This window comes from Hyperolius riggenbachi, chromosome 3, assembly GCF_040937935.1.
Source record: "Hyperolius riggenbachi isolate aHypRig1 chromosome 3, aHypRig1.pri, whole genome shotgun sequence".
Classification (NCBI taxonomy): Eukaryota; Metazoa; Chordata; class Amphibia; order Anura; family Hyperoliidae; genus Hyperolius; species Hyperolius riggenbachi.
This window is the reverse complement of record NC_090648.1, coordinates 421416819-421435797: the sequence shown is the minus strand read 5'-3', so window position 1 is coordinate 421435797 and position 18979 is coordinate 421416819. Positions and strand designations below refer to the sequence as shown.

The window sequence follows — 18979 nt, the reverse complement described above, 5'->3', positions numbered from 1 at the left end:
GCTTTTTTGTATTGTGATGTTATCTGATTGGTCCAGTTGAAACTGTATATAAATGCCTTTGTGTTTGTTATCTCTTTTGAGTGAGCCTATACAGCTTGAGGAAGGAGCTTGTCTCCGAAACAGCGTCTGTCGCTGTCCCTGGGCGTTATCTTTATGCAATAAAGAGCTTGGATACATCTACGTGGTGCTGCTGATCTCTTCTACCTATACTTTGGGAGCTGCTGGACTACAGCGCCATATCAGCTTAGCACACGGATACCCTCACAAGGGTGCCTATCGACTGTGGTGTAACATGTTTCTGGTATTATTCAGATACTACTGCAGAGAAATAGACCAGCAGGGCTGCCAGGCAACAGGTATTGATTAAAAGGAAATAAATATGGCAGCTTCCGTATACCTCTTACTTCAGTTCCCCTTTAAGGCTGTAAATAATATCTTAAAGCAAAGAAATGTGGAGTTTCATACCACTTTAAATCAAATTAGTTTGATGGCTGATTTGATTGAACTATTGCATCAATTAAACCAAATAAATCTGTAAATGTATAAACAAAACAATTTGACAAATGTGATCTTTGTATCAAAAGCTGAAAAACTGATTCATATAAAGTGAGTAGGATATGGAGTCTGCCATATTTATATCCTTTTAACCTCCCTGGCGGTAAGCCCGAGCTGAGCTCGGGCTATGCCGCGCAGGAGGATTTCTCTGGCTCTATTGGGGCGATTCGCCCCATTCAAAGTGCTGTGCGCGCAGCCAGCACTTTGCTAGCCGCGCGCACAGCTCGATCGCCGCCGCTCTGCGGCGATCGCCCGCACGCATCAGCGTAAGAGGGCCCCCCTCCGCCAGAGCCCTGCGCTACCCGGACCAATGAGTTCCGGGCAGCGCTATGGGCTGGATCGGGTGCGCCTGACGTCGGCTGACGTCATTCCGATCGTCGCCATGGCGACAGGAGAAGCCAAACAGGGGAGCGCGTTATATACGCGCTCCCCTGTTTGCTATCAGTGCCGGCGACGATCGAACTAGAGGGACACATGCGCCCTCTAGTGGTGTTTCATGTAGCTACCACTCTGGTAGCTTTACATGAAACAAATTATTATTTTTATTTTTTTTTTTTTTTAAAGGATTTTTTCCCATTGGGAAAAAAAAATTAACCGCCAGGGAGGTTAAACAATACTAGTTGCTAGACATCCTGACATCTCTATGGCTTCAGTAGTGTCTGAATCACACACCAGAATCAAGCATGAAGCTAATAAAGTCAGACTTCAGTCAGACCACCTGATCTGTATTCTTGTTCAGGGTCTATTGCTAAGTACACACATGCGACAACGATCGTTCGTTGAGAACGACAAACGAACTTTTAATTGATGAAAGAACGACCTAAGTAAAGTTAGTTTTAAAAGGTGTGTAACGATCTGATCGTTAGAACGAACGTTACATCACGTAAAGCAACTATTGCGCCTGCGCATAAAAATGAGAAGTTTCAGGGAGAAATAGTGAAATGCGCATGTCAAGCCTAGTATGAACGACCGTTTCCAACGATGTACTACTTTTGCAAACGATCGTCGTTGGTTAAAATCCGCCGAGACAGAACTTTCTTTTGTAGCGATTTGGCTCGTTCGTCGTTTGCCTTAATAGTCGGTGGTTCGTTTTTTGTAACGATCGTCGTTGGTAAAGATCGGGGAACGATCGTTACAAACGACTATAGTCGCATGTGTGTACGCACCTTATGGCTAGAAGTAATAGAGGCAAAGGATCAGTCAGACAGCCAGGAGATTTGCATTGTTTAAAAGGAAATAAAAGTGTCAGCCTCCATATCCCTCTCATTTCAGGTGTCCTTTAACTAAATTAACCATTTTAAAACACTTCTCAGTGATAGGTTAGGATCGGTGATTTTAAAGAGACTCTGAAGTCTCCTAAAAATGAGGTTTTTACTTTAAAAACCTCTAACATAATTGCCCCTCCTAAAACGCTGCATCCCCGTGGCTGAAAACTCCATAAATCACCCTTAACTCCCCCGGCAAAATCCACTACTTTCTTAGTCGTGGTTTTTGCTGCCCTAAGGAGGCAGAGCTTTGCGCTGTAGCTCTGCCTCCATGCGTGTCAATCAGTGCTGATCACCGCCTCTCCCCCGCCCCTCTCAGTGAAGGAAGACTGAGGGGCAGGGAGAGGCGGCGATCCTCGCTGATGGACGCGTGTAAACGCAGAGCTGAAGCCAAAAGCTCTGCCTCTATGCGGAAGGAGCCCCGTGATGTGCCCCAGGGAGTTTGAGGTGATTTATGGAGTTTTCAGCTGCAGGGATGCAGCGTTTTAGGAGGGGCAATAATATTAAAGAGGTTTTTAAAGTAAAAACCTCATTTTATGGAGACTTCAGAGTCTCTTTAAATAGATTAAGCATATTCAAATCTGTGTATATAGCACAGGACTGTAAATCTTGTGAGCAGGGTGCTTCTCTCATGCTGGATAGTTTTGGTATTATAGTCTCAAGTTTACGATCTACATACTTTTATTGCACAAAACCAGCGGTGCAGCAATAGGGGTTGCAAAAGTAATGACTGCATCAGGGCCCCTGGACCAGAGGGCCCCTCCTTCACACTTTTTCTTGGTGCTAGGCTAGTAATGATCACCTCTATATGGGCTTTGATTAGTTGTAACCATTAATAGACTGTTTTCTGCTTACACTGCAGCTGTCCTAGGCAGGCTTTGGTGCTTCATATGAATTGTTATGTATTGACGAGGTCCTAAGTAAAAGTCAAACTGTGGCCCAGAGCTCCTGAGCTACACCACTGCAAAGCACTGAGTAACAAACTTGCAGCCAAGTATGATAACATGACAATAAAAATTCCACCATGGCTGACAGTCACACAGATCCCTCAGTCAGGCTAGAGACAGCCACTCACCATCATAGTCTCGGCAGCGTCGTTTAAGAGGTGGGTTTCTGTTGAATGAATTGGGAGGGTTGTGGTTGCTGTAGTAATTAGACCAGATCTCTGTTGTGTTCTCGGGGTGGTGAGCAGGTGCAATAACAGTCACAGTGCTGGGGATAGCCTGCCCACCAGAGGAATACTGCTGCTCAGCAGAGCTACTGGCAGCCTGGGAGACTGGGTTGAATACAGGTTCCAAGTCATTTCTTTCAGACTCAAATTTCGTCCTCTCTCGATGATCTGTCAAAGCATAAACAGTCCAGGTCATGGATGCTGCCTTCAATAACATGGCGACATCAAAGCATCAAAAACCAATTCAAGGAGAAAGTCAGAGACAGACAACGACAGAAAGAGCAACAGAAAACCAAAATCTAAACAAGCCTCCCATACACCCTCTGAATCATGCTGAACAAACATCCAAAACAAGAAAAATTTATGAAGGGAAACTAGGAATAAAATCAAACCACCTTTAGAAAAAAACAAAACCAAAAAAAAACCTTAGACATTTTTATTTAGATCATCATTCGTTCATTATTAACCAAATGTATCACTAATCAAATCAGTCCATCTAATCACACCAATACTAGACAGCTGTTAACGTCAAGAAAAACAAGAAGATTAAACAATACAATAGCTATAAAAAGGTGTAGTGATTATTTACCCAGGACAAAAAAAAAAACATAAAAGGAAAATGCATTACTTCTCAATGTAATCACTTGTGTAACACGATTCATTTGCAGGCAGGACCACTCAAAGCTGTGGAACCAGCGATCCATTGAGAACAGCACCCACACCAGTCTATGGATGCAGGCAGTGTTACATTGCTCTCCGCTGAAGGATAACTAACCCACACCTATGAAAATGTGCACATTTGCTGGAATACACCAGTGAATAAATTAGACAAACTAGGTTATATTTGGACAAACTCCCTGAGCTGAAGCTACATGTAAAGGGTACCTAATTGCCATAAAAGCAAAAGCATTTCTCTGTGCCAGAGAGAGAGAAAAAACAAATATGATGCCTGCACAGTATCAAACCAATAACAAGCGGAAAAAATGTATCACAAAGTAGCATATCTGAAAAACCAAGGACAGCAATAAAAAAAAAAAAAAAAAAAATCAATTTGAGAAATACATAGGCACATTTTGTGCATCCAAATTGATTATTTGCTAGTCCCTGGTCACAATCCAGCAAGTATTCAGGTTTATTCCTCTTCAGCAACCCACAAGGTTGGAGAATACTCAATCAATCACTTTTGTAGCTCCAACTGTTCGCTCCAGTTAAAGCGGACCCAAACCAAACTTTTTTTCAATTAAAAATATTTAGTTGCACCACTCTTACACATACAAAGATAAATAAACACTCCTTCAAGCCTATGAGCATTTCAGTGCCTGCTTTTCACCCTTCTCTTTTCATAACTAGGGTTATACAGGTGGCAGCCATTAGCAATTCCTCCATTGCCGGACACCACCTACTCCACCAGTTTGCTGGATTTTGTCCCGGCAATTTGAAAGGAAGGAAGGGAGGGGTTCCTCCAATAAATGTAACATATTTTATATGTGTCATCATGCAGCTGAAAAAAGGCTGCTACTTATTATAATTTAGAAAATAGATTTTATTTCTGAAATCTTGTATTTTTAATTTGGGTCCACTTTAAGACACTTCCTGCTCAGGGCTCCTTGTATAGGGCTGAATGTGCAGCGCATCAGCATTTGTTTGCACTGACTGTAGGTAAATAGGTAAATGGTCACCCAAAGTGATCATGAAAAGTAGTTTCAAACAACATTTAACTAACGTGTGTGTTGGTGGCCTGAAAAAAAACATTACTTTTCTTAAATGTAGCAAAAAATATAAAACAAAAATATAATGTACTGAGGAGCTCTTACATGTGTCTTTGGCAGATGGATCCCCTCCCAAGAAAACTTGAGAAAGGGACAACTGCTGACTTGGGCTTAGAGGTAGGGGTTGGAATGTTATACGTTTATGATGTTGCCTTGACAAATAAACAATGTCAGAGAGGAACTCGGTTAAAAAAAAAACAAAAAAAAAAAACTGCTAAATGCCTCTGGAAGATATATTCTGTGATTAATTATAATGCACTATCATGTTGAACCCATTTATGTCCCTTCGTTGTACCACTTTATATAGATATTCCGTTTATCTGTTATTAGAGGATAGGTTTTGGTTGGAACAAGTATGTTAGGTATCTTGTCTCGGATAATTGAGTAAGTGATGGGGCTCCCTCAAGTCCCATGAGCACAGATGCATCCCTCGCCGTCCTCCCGAGTGCCTCTGTTCGGCCGCAATCAGCCCTGGTAATCTGGCTCAGTCGTGTCAGTCTGCTCTTTTGCGCATTTACGTCCCTCTGCAGAAGAGCCCGACTGAGCCAGTTACCAGGGCTCATTGTGGCCCAAACGGAGGCACTCGGGAGGACGGCGAGGGACACATCGGTGGTCATGGGGTTGGAGGAAGCCCTGGGGTATGTATCCAATCTTTTAGTAAGCCCATCTCATGCTTACTTGAATTAAATCCAGTGTGTACAGTTTGGATCTGCTTGTCTTTAGAACTACTCAGAACACAATTACTTCCAAAGACAGGCTGAGGAGGGCTGAAGATGTATTCAACCAAGCTGGTTGAATATTTCACCAAGGCCTGGGGCTGCAAACGCAGCACAGTGAGGAACACTATAAAATCCAAAGCATTTCCTCTCCATAGGTTAATATCTCACTTTTTTTTGCCCCACTTCAGTAAGGGAACATCTACTTTACAGATTGCAGACTGGTACTGTGTAACATATCTGTATAAGAATATACTTGGGATGGCTCCTTCATTACCCTATGAAGGTCTAAGTGTGTTTTGTCCTTATTAAATGGAGACTCCCAAGCATATACTGTACTTATACAAAACTTTGTAACATATCAACAGGAAGAAGCCCATAGGCCCAGAGTAATGTCTCCAGAAACTGTTCCTAGCAAGAGTTTTCTCTGTAGATGTGGATCAGCAATGAATGCAGTTTCCATACTCGTCAATGTAGCCACAGATACACTTGATGCTTGGCTAAAAGATATTGTCATAGCAGATCGGGTCTTTGGTTAGGAACAATCTGCAAATGAACCATCACATTTGCAGTAAATGGTTGGTACAACTGGCTGACCAAAATCAGGCCTACAAGGATCTTACAGTTCCAAAGGGAATAGATTTATCTTGACAGAATATAAATTGATATGTTCAGCCTGGAAGAAATGGCCTAGCATTGCTGACAAAGCAGGATGTGTGATAAACTTAAAGTTTGTTTACACACACTACATGGCGTTAAAGGCACTTCATTTTTAAAGGATAACTGTACCATAAAGATAAAAAAAAAGGACCAAGTTACCTACTGCACATCACTACTGCTAACAAACCTAGCCTTGTACACACAGGGTGGAAAAATCACTACAAAGCGAACAATGCCAACACATCGTTCAGATTTCGTTAGAATATGCAGGGCACAAACAATGGCTTCAGTGAATGACCAACGAAGGCTCAACGATGATGCTCGGTTGCTATGAACGATCGTCATGACGGATCACTTTAGCAAATAGTATTTTATAGTCCGCAGTCCATACAGCGATATGCACGATTTTTAAATGATGTGTCTGCAAAGACTATTGTCGCTAAATCTGCACAATGCATTGTTTAACGGCATTCTGTGTTACGGTCTTCTGCCATCGTTCTCAACAAATATCTTACTGATCTGTTGGTTGCATTGTGGAACGATCGTTCATTAGTCACGTCACATGATAATATCTCCCGGTGTGTACATAGCTGTAGTGCATCTCCTCCCAATCAGGGATTTGCGGATCACTAGATAACACCATTTCTCAGATAGTAATCATAAATAACATATATACAGTAATAGCAGAAATTCACAAGAATTAAATAAACCAATCAAAAAAAACAAGTCATTTGAGCTGCTGCAGTAAAGCAGTCACTGCATTTATAAAATGAGATATACATATCTGATTATAACTGTATATCTGATGTGTACACAGGAATCTTTTATATATAATAATAATAATAATAATAATAATCTGAGCTGTATGAATAAGGCCTTTTTCTACAAGGTGGGAGGGCTACACGCTGGAGCCCAGCTGATACGGGGCTCGGGACATTCATATTGGCAATAACAGGCCGGGATGGCTGAAAGGGCAAAATATCAGCTTTCTAGCCAGGAGCTTTTTTTCCCAAAATGCCATCTTAACATAGCTTTAAAATTTCTGAGCTTTGGCAGTGATACAATGCCTTTTATGTTACATATTCAACCAACAAGATTGTTACATGCAAATAAGAGGAGTCGGAGTTGGATGATTTTTGTACTGACTCCACAATCCCAGTCTGTACCCACAAAATTAATGTGGTAACACTAGTGGGAGACAATGAATGACCTAAGCCTAAGCCTATTGAGTAGACCAGCACACTAGGAACCAATGATCCTAAGAAACATGATGTATTTATTCTGAGTTTTCAATAGATTTTGGTGATGATCAGTTGCAAAGAGCTGGTGCACCTGTCTTTGGCTTGAAGATTGACATGACATAGATAGATACATAGATTTCCTTTAAAACCATATTAGTTGCCTGGCAACCTGCCGATTGCTTTAGCTGCAGTAATGTCTGAATCACACACCTGAAACGTGCATATAGCTAGTCTTTTCAGATTTGTGTCAGAAACCTCAGATTTGCATGATTGTTCAGGGTCTGTATTAGAGGCAGGGGGTCAGCAGGACAATCAGGCAACTGGTATGGTTTAAAATTAAATAAATGTCAGCTTCAATACCCTTCTCACTTCAAGGGAACCTGAACTGAGTAAAATTATTTAAAATAAACACACAAGGTAACTTCAAGTGAACATTACATAGTTACTTTGCCATCACTTCCTCTCAGAAGCTCACCATTTTCTTCTGACAATGATCCCTTCCAGTTCTGACAACATTTTGTGAGAACTGAAATATATCAGTTGATATCAGTTACATATCGGTTGCTGTCAGTTATAGCTGAGAGGAAAACTGATGTACCAGGTAATTTCTATGTTCCCCTATGGCTCAAGTGGACGATGTTACAGTTTAACTGTGTGCTGACCAGAAAGCTGTTATAGGGTAATGGCTATTTCAGAATGGAGGACGGAGAATTCCATTGATCACAGTGGACAAACAGGATGCGGGAGAGGAGAAAGATTGATGAGTAGACTACACGGGAGGTAAGTAAGACTTGTGTATGTTTATTTTGACTTAATTTTCAGTTCAGGTTTTCTTTTAGGTTCTCTTTAAAGAGACACTGAAGCGGAAAAAAAAATGATTATGATTTGTATGTGTAGCACAGCTAAGAAATAAAACATTAAGATCAGATACATCAGTGTAATTGTTTCCAGTACAGAAGAAGAGTTGAGAAACTCCAGTTGTTATCTCTATGCAAACAAGCCATTAAGCTCTCCGACTAAGGAGAGGGCTGTTATCTGACTTATTATCTCAACTGTTCCTGGACTATTTACTTTTCCTCTGCTAGAGGAGAGGTCATTACTTCACAGACTGCTCTGAAAGAATCATTTTGAATGCTGAGTGTTGTGTAATCTGCACATATTATAGAATGATGCAATGTTAGAAAAAACACTATACACCTGAAAATAAAAGTATGAGAATATTTTCTTTGCTGCTAATCTTCTAGTAATTATTCATAGTACACAACCAATTCACTATATCATATTTTTTTTTCCCTTCAGTGTCTCTTTAAGTAATTTTGTTTTGAACTGGTCAGATTCAATGCCAAGTATTACTTGATCAGTCCAATCAGCTCATCTATGTTGAAGAGGTGTTACCTCGGCTCCTGGCTGACTCCCGCTCCCGGCTTCTTCCTCGGCTTCGGCTTCTACTATTATTTGAAGACTTGTTTTTGGACGGGCTTTTACTTCCACCCCTTCGCCAGTCGTATCTGTCTCTATGCCTTTCATAATCCTTCCATTTACCATCTTCTCTCTTTTTTTCTTTTAACCTATGAAATGAAAAACCAACAATACTAATTCCATACACAGAACAGTATCTTACATTATGATCTTGAGTACACCTGGGCTTTGGCATGGTCGGCAAAACCTTTTTTAAAATTACAATCATTGGTACTTGCTTTATATACCATCTACCAAATTTGACTGCCCCCTTTTTAAAAGATATTTACTCCCCTTTTTCATCTTGTTGGAAAGCCTGGAATCTTAGGCTGCATTTCCACTTGTGCGGTGCGAATCGCCGCGGTAAAAATTCGCATGCGGATGCGAAATTCGCATGCGGGTCCATGCGGATGAAGATGTATGCGAATTTAACCATGGCAGTGCTGGTGTGCTTTTCCATTGTTTCTATGCGAATTCGCATGAAAATTCGCATACCCAAACTTCATGCGAATTTCCTATTAAATACATTGTATGCGATTCGCATAGCGGTATGCGGTATGCGAATTCTGATGGCTCTGCCATGCGAATTTTTTCTGCACACAAAAATGCAAAGGAATCCTGACAAGTGGAAACAGTCCCATTCACTTGTATTGCTATGCGAATTTGCATGCTAAAACGCATGTGAATTCGCGATAGTGGAGATGAGCCCTCAGCGTTCATGTGCATTATGCCCCAGGTTGGTGCGATGCAGCGTTCCCAAGTTAGGGGGTGTTGAACAAGAGCTGTCCGCTGCACCTGGCTGCCAGCAGCACTAACCTGGAAACCCAAGTTTCCAGTCTGAAGCCCAGTAAGTGGGCAAGGGTTCTGGCTAACAATGTCCAATATCTAAGTGGACGGAGTTAGGATAAAAAGACGTCCAAGCAAAGCGAGGACCACGCCTGCAGCCCAACGAACAGGCAAGGGGACAAGGATTCCAGTAAAGCGGGGAATAGCAGTTTAAAGTGTACCAGAGCTGAATCTATTAAAAAATTTTATACAGCCAGAGCTATGTATAAAACTTTTTTTTTATAGATTCAGCTATGAGTTCCTTTACAAGGAGTGAAAACCCCTCATTCAAAACTCCCAAACACCCCAAACGAAAGCCAAGACTCCACTTTGCAAAGATACTGTATATGCAGATTTCCAAAGGGGAGTAAATATCTTTTAAACAGGGGGCAGTCAAATTCAGTAGATGGTATAATACGCAAGTACCCAATATTTTAAATAATATCTACTTTAGAACAGGCAGAAAGAAAATTGTAACCATAAGAAGTGGTTTTCAAAAGTTTATCTTTTGGTTTCAATAATGCCAACACATGACACGCATGCAGCCAGGTGAGGCAAAATTACATTTGCATATTTGTTCTGGGTCAGTGATTTATATAAAAATAGGAACAACAATTATGCACCTCTGTCAGTTTGACCATGTATGCATTCCTGAGCTCTATCAGGTTCTTGGAAGGTCAGTTGTTTACAGAGATCCAGCCCCACCATACACTGGCATCTGCTGAAGGCAGAAATTATAACACATATGACGGGGGCATGGCTGCAGCACAATGAGAAGTCAGATCAAACTTCAGGGACACCAGAGCTTAAATTGGTTATATTTTTTTTTGACTAAAACACAGTATAAAACTAGAGCCAGCTAAACACTAACCGATAATCGCCTGATGTGGCCAATAGATAGATCCCTTTCTGATCATCATTTGATCAGAGAGGGATCCATTATTGCCACACACTGCACATCGATTTTTAATTAAACTCAGGACGCCGGTCATGTGTGTGTACGGAGCTATTACTCCTGCACTGGAGAACACAGAGAATCTTGTAACCCTGGCCTGGATGCAACCTGTTTTAACCTATATGCCTAAATTACGAGTTCTCATAATTAAAGTAAACCTGATGTAAGATGACAAATGTTTACAACCTTTGCATGCGTTAGTCCAGACAATAGTGAAGGCTGCTTTAGTGGATTAGCATTCATGATACTGTATGCACATGATGACCATAGCAGAACTCCCATTTATACCGACAACAGAAGACAGTACAAAACAAGCATTTTCACCTTCTGTCATTGGGTTCAGAAGGATTTCGGGGAGGACTTGAGTGTTTTCTTTTTCTGCTGTCCCTCTCTTCCTCTAAGGACTCCTGGCAAAAAAAATATTAAACAATATAAATAGTCCTATAAATTACAGGCATCATTGAAAAGGGGTTAGAATGGATCCGGACATAACTACAGAAGAAGTGCTGTTTTGGGAGAGTTTGGCCGTCAAAGGGTTAAAGGTCACAGTGAAGAGTCTGCAGCTGTCAGCACAGGGAGAAACTGCACCAGGGGATCTCACTTCTCTGGGACTGTAACGGTGGTAGCAAGTAGAGCTCTTTTTCTCACAGGCAATTTCACTTTTACGGTGCGGAGATCCACTTCAACACAAAAAGGGCTCACAAACTAGTAATGCAGGAAAATAAACCAATATAAATGAAGTAAGCTAACCTGCGCAGTTCCTGGCACAGCCATGTTTTGACTCTCATAGGTTTCCTCTTTTTCCTCTTCTTTCACAGTTTCATCTGGAGGAAGGTAGCTTTTTGTCTGCAGGCCTTCAAAGAGTTTATCTACAAACGTATTTGTTTCTAGAAAACAAGAGAACATTGCTCACGTAATGCAGCATCTTAACATACACCCAGTGTATACCCGTACATCCTTGAATATAAGTCGACCTTGTGTACAAGTCGACTCCAACATGTGACCTAGTCAAGCTGGAATTTTTTATTGACTCAAGTAGAAGTCTACTCAGCAAAGTTAATGGCTGCACTTGGTGACTAAGTAGAATTAATAGCTGCACTTGGGGACCAGGAGGGGTTAATGACTGCACTGCATACATTATTGAAGCCATTAAAGCAGAGTTCCCCAACCCTATCCTCAAGGCCCACCAACTGTACATGTTTTACAGAAAGCCACAAACATGCACAGGTGAGGTAATTAGTGTTGTAGCAGAGCTGATTAACTACCTCTGTGGATTTCCACAAAATATGTACTGTTGGTGGGCTTTCAGGACAGGGTTGGGGAACAATGCATTAAAAAGGACATAGCCGAGCACAAGGAAAAAAAAAAAAATCCCTTTCCTTGTTAATTGTTGTGGCCAGGACTTTCAGACCTGTGTTTTCTTGGCATTTCCTTTATCAAGAAAATGTCACTTACCACTAGGTAAATTGCTGTAAATGGGAATGTCACTGAAAGCACACACATCTCTCAGTGTTGCTTGTGACTCTTGTATAAGTCTACCCCTATACTTTTATTTCGTGAATCAGACTTACATTTCTAGACTTCTAGTCCAGTATATACAGCAAGTCTCACCAGCTGGGAGAAAGATGTAAGTGACAGAAACATGTAAGGTGCACTGCAGACCTCTCTGACTCTACTTCCTTTAGGATTAGATCACCAGTGGGGAAAGATCTACAGTATATTCCTTTAAATATAATTTATGAACTACTGAGCTAGAAGGAATCATGTGCCAATGGCAAACAACGTTTAACCAGTTAAGATTCTTTGACTTGACTGTCACGGTCTGATTTGTCCTTCTAAAGGATTCCAGGACATGACAATCACGTCCTACACTTAGGAAGCAGCTCTGGAGACCCAATAGCAGCTCTGGAGACCCTGTAGGAACATCCCTTACGGGAGTTTTGAACAGGGAATCTCTTTCCACTGCGTTTACCTCCGAGATGGCAACAACGCCAATCTTAGGTGGCTTTAGCGCGGCGTTGGGCTGCAGAGAGCAGCAGTGTGGGGACACAGAGGTGTGTCATTAAGCAGAGAACATGCCTCTGTGTCCAATCTGACCAAGCGCCCCCCCCCCCCCCCCCCAAAACAAACAAAAAAAAACCTCGGGTTCTCTTTAATGGGGCTTTTAACTGAGGATCCAGGCGGCGGAGGACGGCGAGGGATACATGGGGTCTGGAGGCACTACACAGGGGGACAGAAGGGGACACATAGTGAACATAGGAGGACAATGGGGGAGAACATGTACAAGATGCTCCTAGAACAGACACACCAGGTTTAGTATAGGAAAAAAAATGTCCCCGATTTTTGCCCTCTAAACCTAGGTGCCGCTCACATGACCGTCAGACGAAGCCCGGATGGGTGGGCGATACTAGTCACGGCTAGAGAGCAGCGTGGTGACGTCACGGCTGCACATGTCTGGAGACAGCTTGGAATTGGACACTAGTAGCGCCGGTGGCGAGTGGGGACAGCTCGTTTCAGCGCGAGTCTGGCAGAGAGGATGCCGATTGAGTGATTACCATCGCGGTGGATGCCTGGCAGAGGTGGTGAGAGCCATCCAGGGTACCATTGATCACTGACAGGAGGTGGTGAGAGCCCTCTTGAATATGCTGTTGTGTGTCTGCCTGCTTGCTTCGCTTATGCTTCAAGCTTTTTTGGCCGCCTGCCTTGCTGATATGAACAGTATCATAGCTAGGTGCTTACTTCAGAGCATTTGGATGCAGGACACTGAGCTGTGTTAGAGTGTTTCCAGCAAAGTTCAATGAAGAGTTGTCACTGAACTACACTTCCCAGCAGACCTCTTGATCAAAGGATTTATGATGATGGCGTTACGGGAGTTACATGGACGGTTTGCATGGGTGTGTGGTTTGTGTGCGGTCTGTGTGACACATGCCAGCTGTGTATTTGGTGTATCTTACATCACAGGCTGCTCTCTTTAGTGGGCTATTGGGGGTTTTGTACGCAGTAAACAATAAATAGTGATTGTTATTTTCAGACTTCAGTGGATTTATTGGTATTTGTGGATGAAAATTACCACGGTGAGGCTCCCCTGATCTAGTGTATTTACAGTCCACATATATTGCCTAGCACTTGGTATTGTTTGTTTTGGTTCTAAACCTAGGTGCGTCTTAGATTCTGGAGCATCCTAGATTCCCAAAAATATGGTAGATACCATAAATAAAACAGAAGAGCATGTATTATTACCGCTGTAGAAGCGGAAGCAATCTAACCTATCATGAAAACCCATCAGCAAGCCCTGCATTCTGTATGACTAATGGAAGTCCCTAGGAAGCAGAAGATGCAGCCTACCTTGCTGAAGGAAGACATCCAGCTGGTCAGCACAAACGGCCTTGAGCTCCTCATCGGACTTGTCTTTTCTGACCAGGGCTATAACATAATTTGCAAGTGCTGTAGGATCAGCATCACATCTGTTGGGAAGAAAATATATAAAATATTACTGGGAACAGAGAAAAAAAATTCTTTAAAGTCATTGGGAATCGTATAGAAAAAAAAAAAAAAAAAAAAAAACCAGTTAAGGAGAGGGAAGGCCCTGGCTCCTTTAAAGCCTTCCCTCTCCTCTCCCCTCGTTGCAGTGGCAGCTCCTCCGTTTGAATACCCCACTGCAGGGGACTTTGGGAGCAGAGTCCTCCAAAGACAGGCAGTGCCATACTGCGCAGTATGAGGCCCATCTTAGGGAGCTCCCGAAGACTTTCAAGCCTCCTTCGTGGCATAGAGAGAGCAATATTTGACCAAAATGGTTGAATACTGGGGAGCCAGCGCTGGAACAGGCACCGGCAGAAGAACGGGAAGGCTCTATAGGACCCAGAGCCTTCCCTCTCCTTAGGCAAGTATCTGGCTTTTTTTTAATATATCGATTCCCATTTACTTTAACATGCACTGATATTTGTGATACAAAGAACAGAAAGTCAAGTAAACAGCCCAGCATACAGCAAAGTCAAAGTAGTAACAATAGTTAAAGTACACCTGAAGTGAGAGAGATAAGGTGGCTGCTGTATTTCTTGTCTTTTAGGGCTTATTCACACTAGACAATGTGCACATGTTCGCAATATATGGCAAATATGACGGGGTCCATTTTAGCTGAAATTTATTGAAAATCTGTATGTAGCATGTGGAGGGATTCAATCAGAGATTTCTCCAACTTACAAACAAATTTACAGTTTTTTCCCTCTCTGTATGTAATATGACCTAGTAGGGAATTTGTATAACTGGTGCTAAGAAACACTTCTATGGATGCTATTGTCCTAATTCTTCAATAACACAGTAGGGGAGCCTTCAGCCCCACCTCACCCTACGTGCCAAACTGACTCTACAGGTGATAAGACCACTAAGGCTAGGCATACACGGGCCGATCCGGCGGCCGATTAGCCGCCGGATCGACTCCCACCGCATCCCCGCGTGCGCCGGGATCGATTCCTGCTCGTCCCCGCTGGCGCTTCTTATCTTCCGCTCGATTCGCCGCTATTGTCTGCCTGCGGGTGTCGAGCGCGGAATCGATCCCCGCGGTGATTGGACACGTCGGATATTATCAATCGAGCCATCAGTGTCTCGATTGATAAGCCTGCTTCGAGCCGTGTATGCCCAGCATTAGAATGGTAAATATAGTATGGAGCAATTTAACACTTAAAGTGGTATTGTGACTATAAAAATCAAATTTCAACAGCAACTGGTCTGAGATAAAGATGCTAATCCTGCATTCAAAACTTGCTAAACTTTTTCTGCTGTTATGGTGTATAGTTATCACATACTTTAGGAACACTGGCCCTAGTGCCAAACAGTGCCAAAGAGTTGAATGTTGAGAGTTCTTTTTATCTATAATATATTCCTCCTCTTCCATTTCCCTATCTAGCTGCTGATCAGAAACACCCTCTGATTACTTGTGTTTACAAGCAAGGCTGAGGTGACTCAGTGATTGCATGTGTAAATAAAAAAAAATAGACAGTGCAGTTAGTATACACCTCAGTCGGAGTGTCTAAAGGCTCTGGGAGGAGGGCAGCTAATGAATACACAATGAGCAAGAGAAGGGGGGGGGGGGACAAGAGTCAGCGAGGATATGATGTCAGCATTAGCTTGGTAAGATGGCCACTGCCTAGAATAGGATTTTCTGCTTTTCCTTTATAAAATTCATAGAAATCATTACGCGGATAGCACAATACATCTGTTATGTAAATAGAAGTAGTATTTATCTACTTATATATGCGTTTTTTATTTCTAGGTTAGCATGGGTGTCGCTCGTTCTTTAAAGGAAACCCAAACTGAGGAGGATATGGATTTTTCCTTTTAAAATAATACCAGTTGCCTGACTCTCCTGCTGATCCTGTGTCTCTAATACATTTAGCCACAGCCCCTCAACAAGCATGCAGATCAGGTGCTCTGACTGGATTAGCTGTATGCTTGTTGCAGACGTGTGATTCAGCCACTACTGCAGCCAAAGAGATCAGCAGGACTGACAAGCAACTGGTATTGTTTAAAGAGTAACTGTTAGGCATTAAATACAAAATAAATTTTCTATTGCAGGCTGTTACAATGTTAGAGAGGATGCTAACCAGGCAAATCAAATCAATCTTACTGTTTTCCAATTAGTTCTTCTCTCCCCATGCCCCCAGGCTTTAAGATGGTACGCTGACTAACAGACGCAAAAGAGAAGTGACATGGTATGATGTATCAGCCTGATTGGCTGAAGCCTCTGTCACTCACCTCTCTGTGCAGTGATTGGCCACCTGGTCTCCCCTTCTCTGCGGTGGATCTAGCCCAGGCATGGGCAAACTCATCCCTCCAGCTGTTACGGAACTACAAGTCCCACAATGCATTTGCCTTTATGAGTCATGACTGTGGCTGTCAGACTCCTGCAATGCATTGTAGTTTCTTAACAGCTGGAGGGCCAAGTTTGCCCATGCCTGATCTAGCCGCTGTTAAAGTGCACGGAGAGGGGCCAGAGGCTATCTTCTGTCACTGTCCTCTGCCCCCCTCCTCCAGTGGCATGTCCGCACCCCTCCCCCCCCCCCCCCCCCCCGCTGTGGGGGGGGGGGGGGCATAACAAGCTAACAGTTGCTCTTTAAAGGAAGAGCTGACAGCTAAACTATCTAAAAAACAAAACCCAAAACACACATATAAGTAGATAAATACTTGCTCTATGTACATAACATACACGTTTTGATTTCAGTGAGTTTTATATAGTAAAAAAAAAAAAGAGAAAACTGTTTCAGGCATTTGGCATTTTGGAATCCCTGTGTCTGAAACCAATCCTGATGTCATTTCCTCCCTTACTCTGGGAGGAGGGCGTCCAATGCAAACACAGATAGTCTTCAGACACTCCCACCCAACACTGCAATAGAAAGTGCATTGTGTGACTGTAGCTTGAGAAGCATGAGAAATGTTGGCCTGTCAGAGAGGAACAGAGGTGTGGGAGGAGAAAACAGGAGGGAAAGAGGCTTCAGCCAATCAGTCTGCATTAGTTAAAGTGAACCTCCGGACTAAAAATCTACTCAGCAGAACTGAAAAGGCTTGGTGTTTCTTTAACAGTTTCACAGCATCAGAACTTTGTTTTTCTTACCAAAGCATCATTTTTAGCTGCATTTTTAGCCAAGCTCCACCCATCAAAGAAAAAAAAAGCCCGGCCTTTTTTTCCCTGATGCTGTGCAGAGCATGATGGGATTTCCCATGTTATTCACGTTGCCTAGCAACAGAGAGGTGCTCAGGACACAGGACAGTTGGAACTGTGTCTCATGCTCCGTCACCTCCTTTCAACCAAAAAGATGGCTGCCATCATGAAATCAAACATTTGCCTGTTCTTTTAAAACAGTGTGGGTAAGAGATTACCTATTTTAATTAACATAACTAATGTAACTTAATGACAGCATGTTTATTTAGGCTGGAATTCCTCTTTAAGTCTGAGGGGATAGTAAAGAACCAAAAAAAAAAAAAAAAAAAAAAAAAAAACAGCATGCCCTGCAACTTCCTTCCTGCAGCAATGTACAAAATAAGAGCCAGGTAAGGCCTTGTTCACACTAGGTATGTTTTTATGTGCTTTTCACAGCGCATTTCTCTGTGCGTCCTGCAAGGTATCGATTTGCCCATGTAATTAAATGTGCCTGGTTCACATCTAGGCGCTGCGCTGCATTACAAAAACCTAGTGTTGCATGAATTTCTGTGCGTTCAGCTGTAATGCACACATCAATGCAAGTGAATGGGTGAGCTTTTTTAGAGCATAGAAACGCATACAAGCGCATTGAAAAAGAACATTTACATATGAAAACAAAAGCTTTATTGACAACTGCCTAAATAAGTAAAACATGCTTAAAAAAAGCGCGCCGCAACGTACTGAAACGCGCACAAGCGCATGCGGTTCTCATCATGCGGTTTTACACGTTTTTCAACGCACACAATGTGAACGAGGCCTAAACTGGGGGAATGATCTTTAATCAACAGCAAAAGTAAGAGTGGTTTTTAACTTTTGGATTGCCTTATTACTTGTTTACCAGATAAAAATAAATCATTGATTTTTGATTTTATGCCTGAGAGTCATGATTTAAAAGGAAACATCCATATCCGTCTCATCTAGGTATCCTTTAAAGGACTACTATAGCGAAATCTATAAAATTAAAAAATAAACCCCACTGCTGTTTACACATTCTGACAGCGTGAATGTTAGGGGAGCTTGCCAACGGAGGAAGGAGTCTGTACTACGGGCTGCTAGCTGTCCAATGGCATTTCAGCTAGCAGGCTGGATCCAAATACTGTATAATACGGTATACCATAATACCGTGGTATTTTTTTAGACAGTTAATCATACCGTGGAATTTCATACCGTTGCAACCCTAGTCATAAGTGTTTAAAGGGCAACTGGTGCGAGAGGGATATGGAGGCTGCCATATTAATTTCCTTTTAAGCAATACCAGTTGCCTGGCTGCCCCTCTTCCTCTAAACTTTTAGCCATAGACCCTGAACAGGCATGCAGCAGATCAGGTGTTTGACATTGTCAGATCTGACAAGATTAGCTGCATGCTTGTTTCAGGTGTGATTCAGACAATATTGCAGCCAAATAGACCAACAGGGCTGCCAGGCAACTGGTATTGTTTAAAAGGAAATAAATATGGCAGCCTCCATATACTTCTCACTTCAGTTGTCCTTTAAAAAGAGAACCTGTACTGGAAAAAACCTCCCCACCTTGGGAGGGGGAAGCCTCTGGATCCAATTGAGGCTTCCCCTGTCCTCAGTCCCACGGTGGTCTCTCTAGGCCCCTTTGAAGCCAATATTTGCCTTCCCAGGCTCCAGCGCAGGCTCAGTAGCGGCTCTCGGCTCGGACCAGAC

At 42.5% G+C, this 18979-nt stretch overlaps 1 protein-coding gene across 4 annotated transcripts in view; it reads right to left on the bottom strand.

The window, feature by feature from the left end:
* Positions 1–18979, bottom strand: part of RBM27 (RNA binding motif protein 27) — a 90236-nt gene that overhangs the window by 45221 nt on the left and 26036 nt on the right. For 3 of the 4 annotated variants that reach the window (XM_068277538.1, XM_068277540.1, XM_068277539.1), the window contains exons 2-6: positions 13961–14079; positions 11366–11502; positions 10940–11022; positions 8773–8945; positions 2896–3159 (exon numbers count right to left, since the gene is read on the bottom strand). In XM_068277538.1, the coding sequence (XP_068133639.1) occupies positions 2896–3159; positions 8773–8945; positions 10940–11022; positions 11366–11502; positions 13961–14079 (776 nt within the window). The remainder of the gene's footprint in view (positions 1–2895; positions 3160–8772; positions 8946–10939; positions 11023–11365; positions 11503–13960; positions 14080–18979) is intronic. The other variant, XM_068277541.1, reaches the window with a different exon arrangement.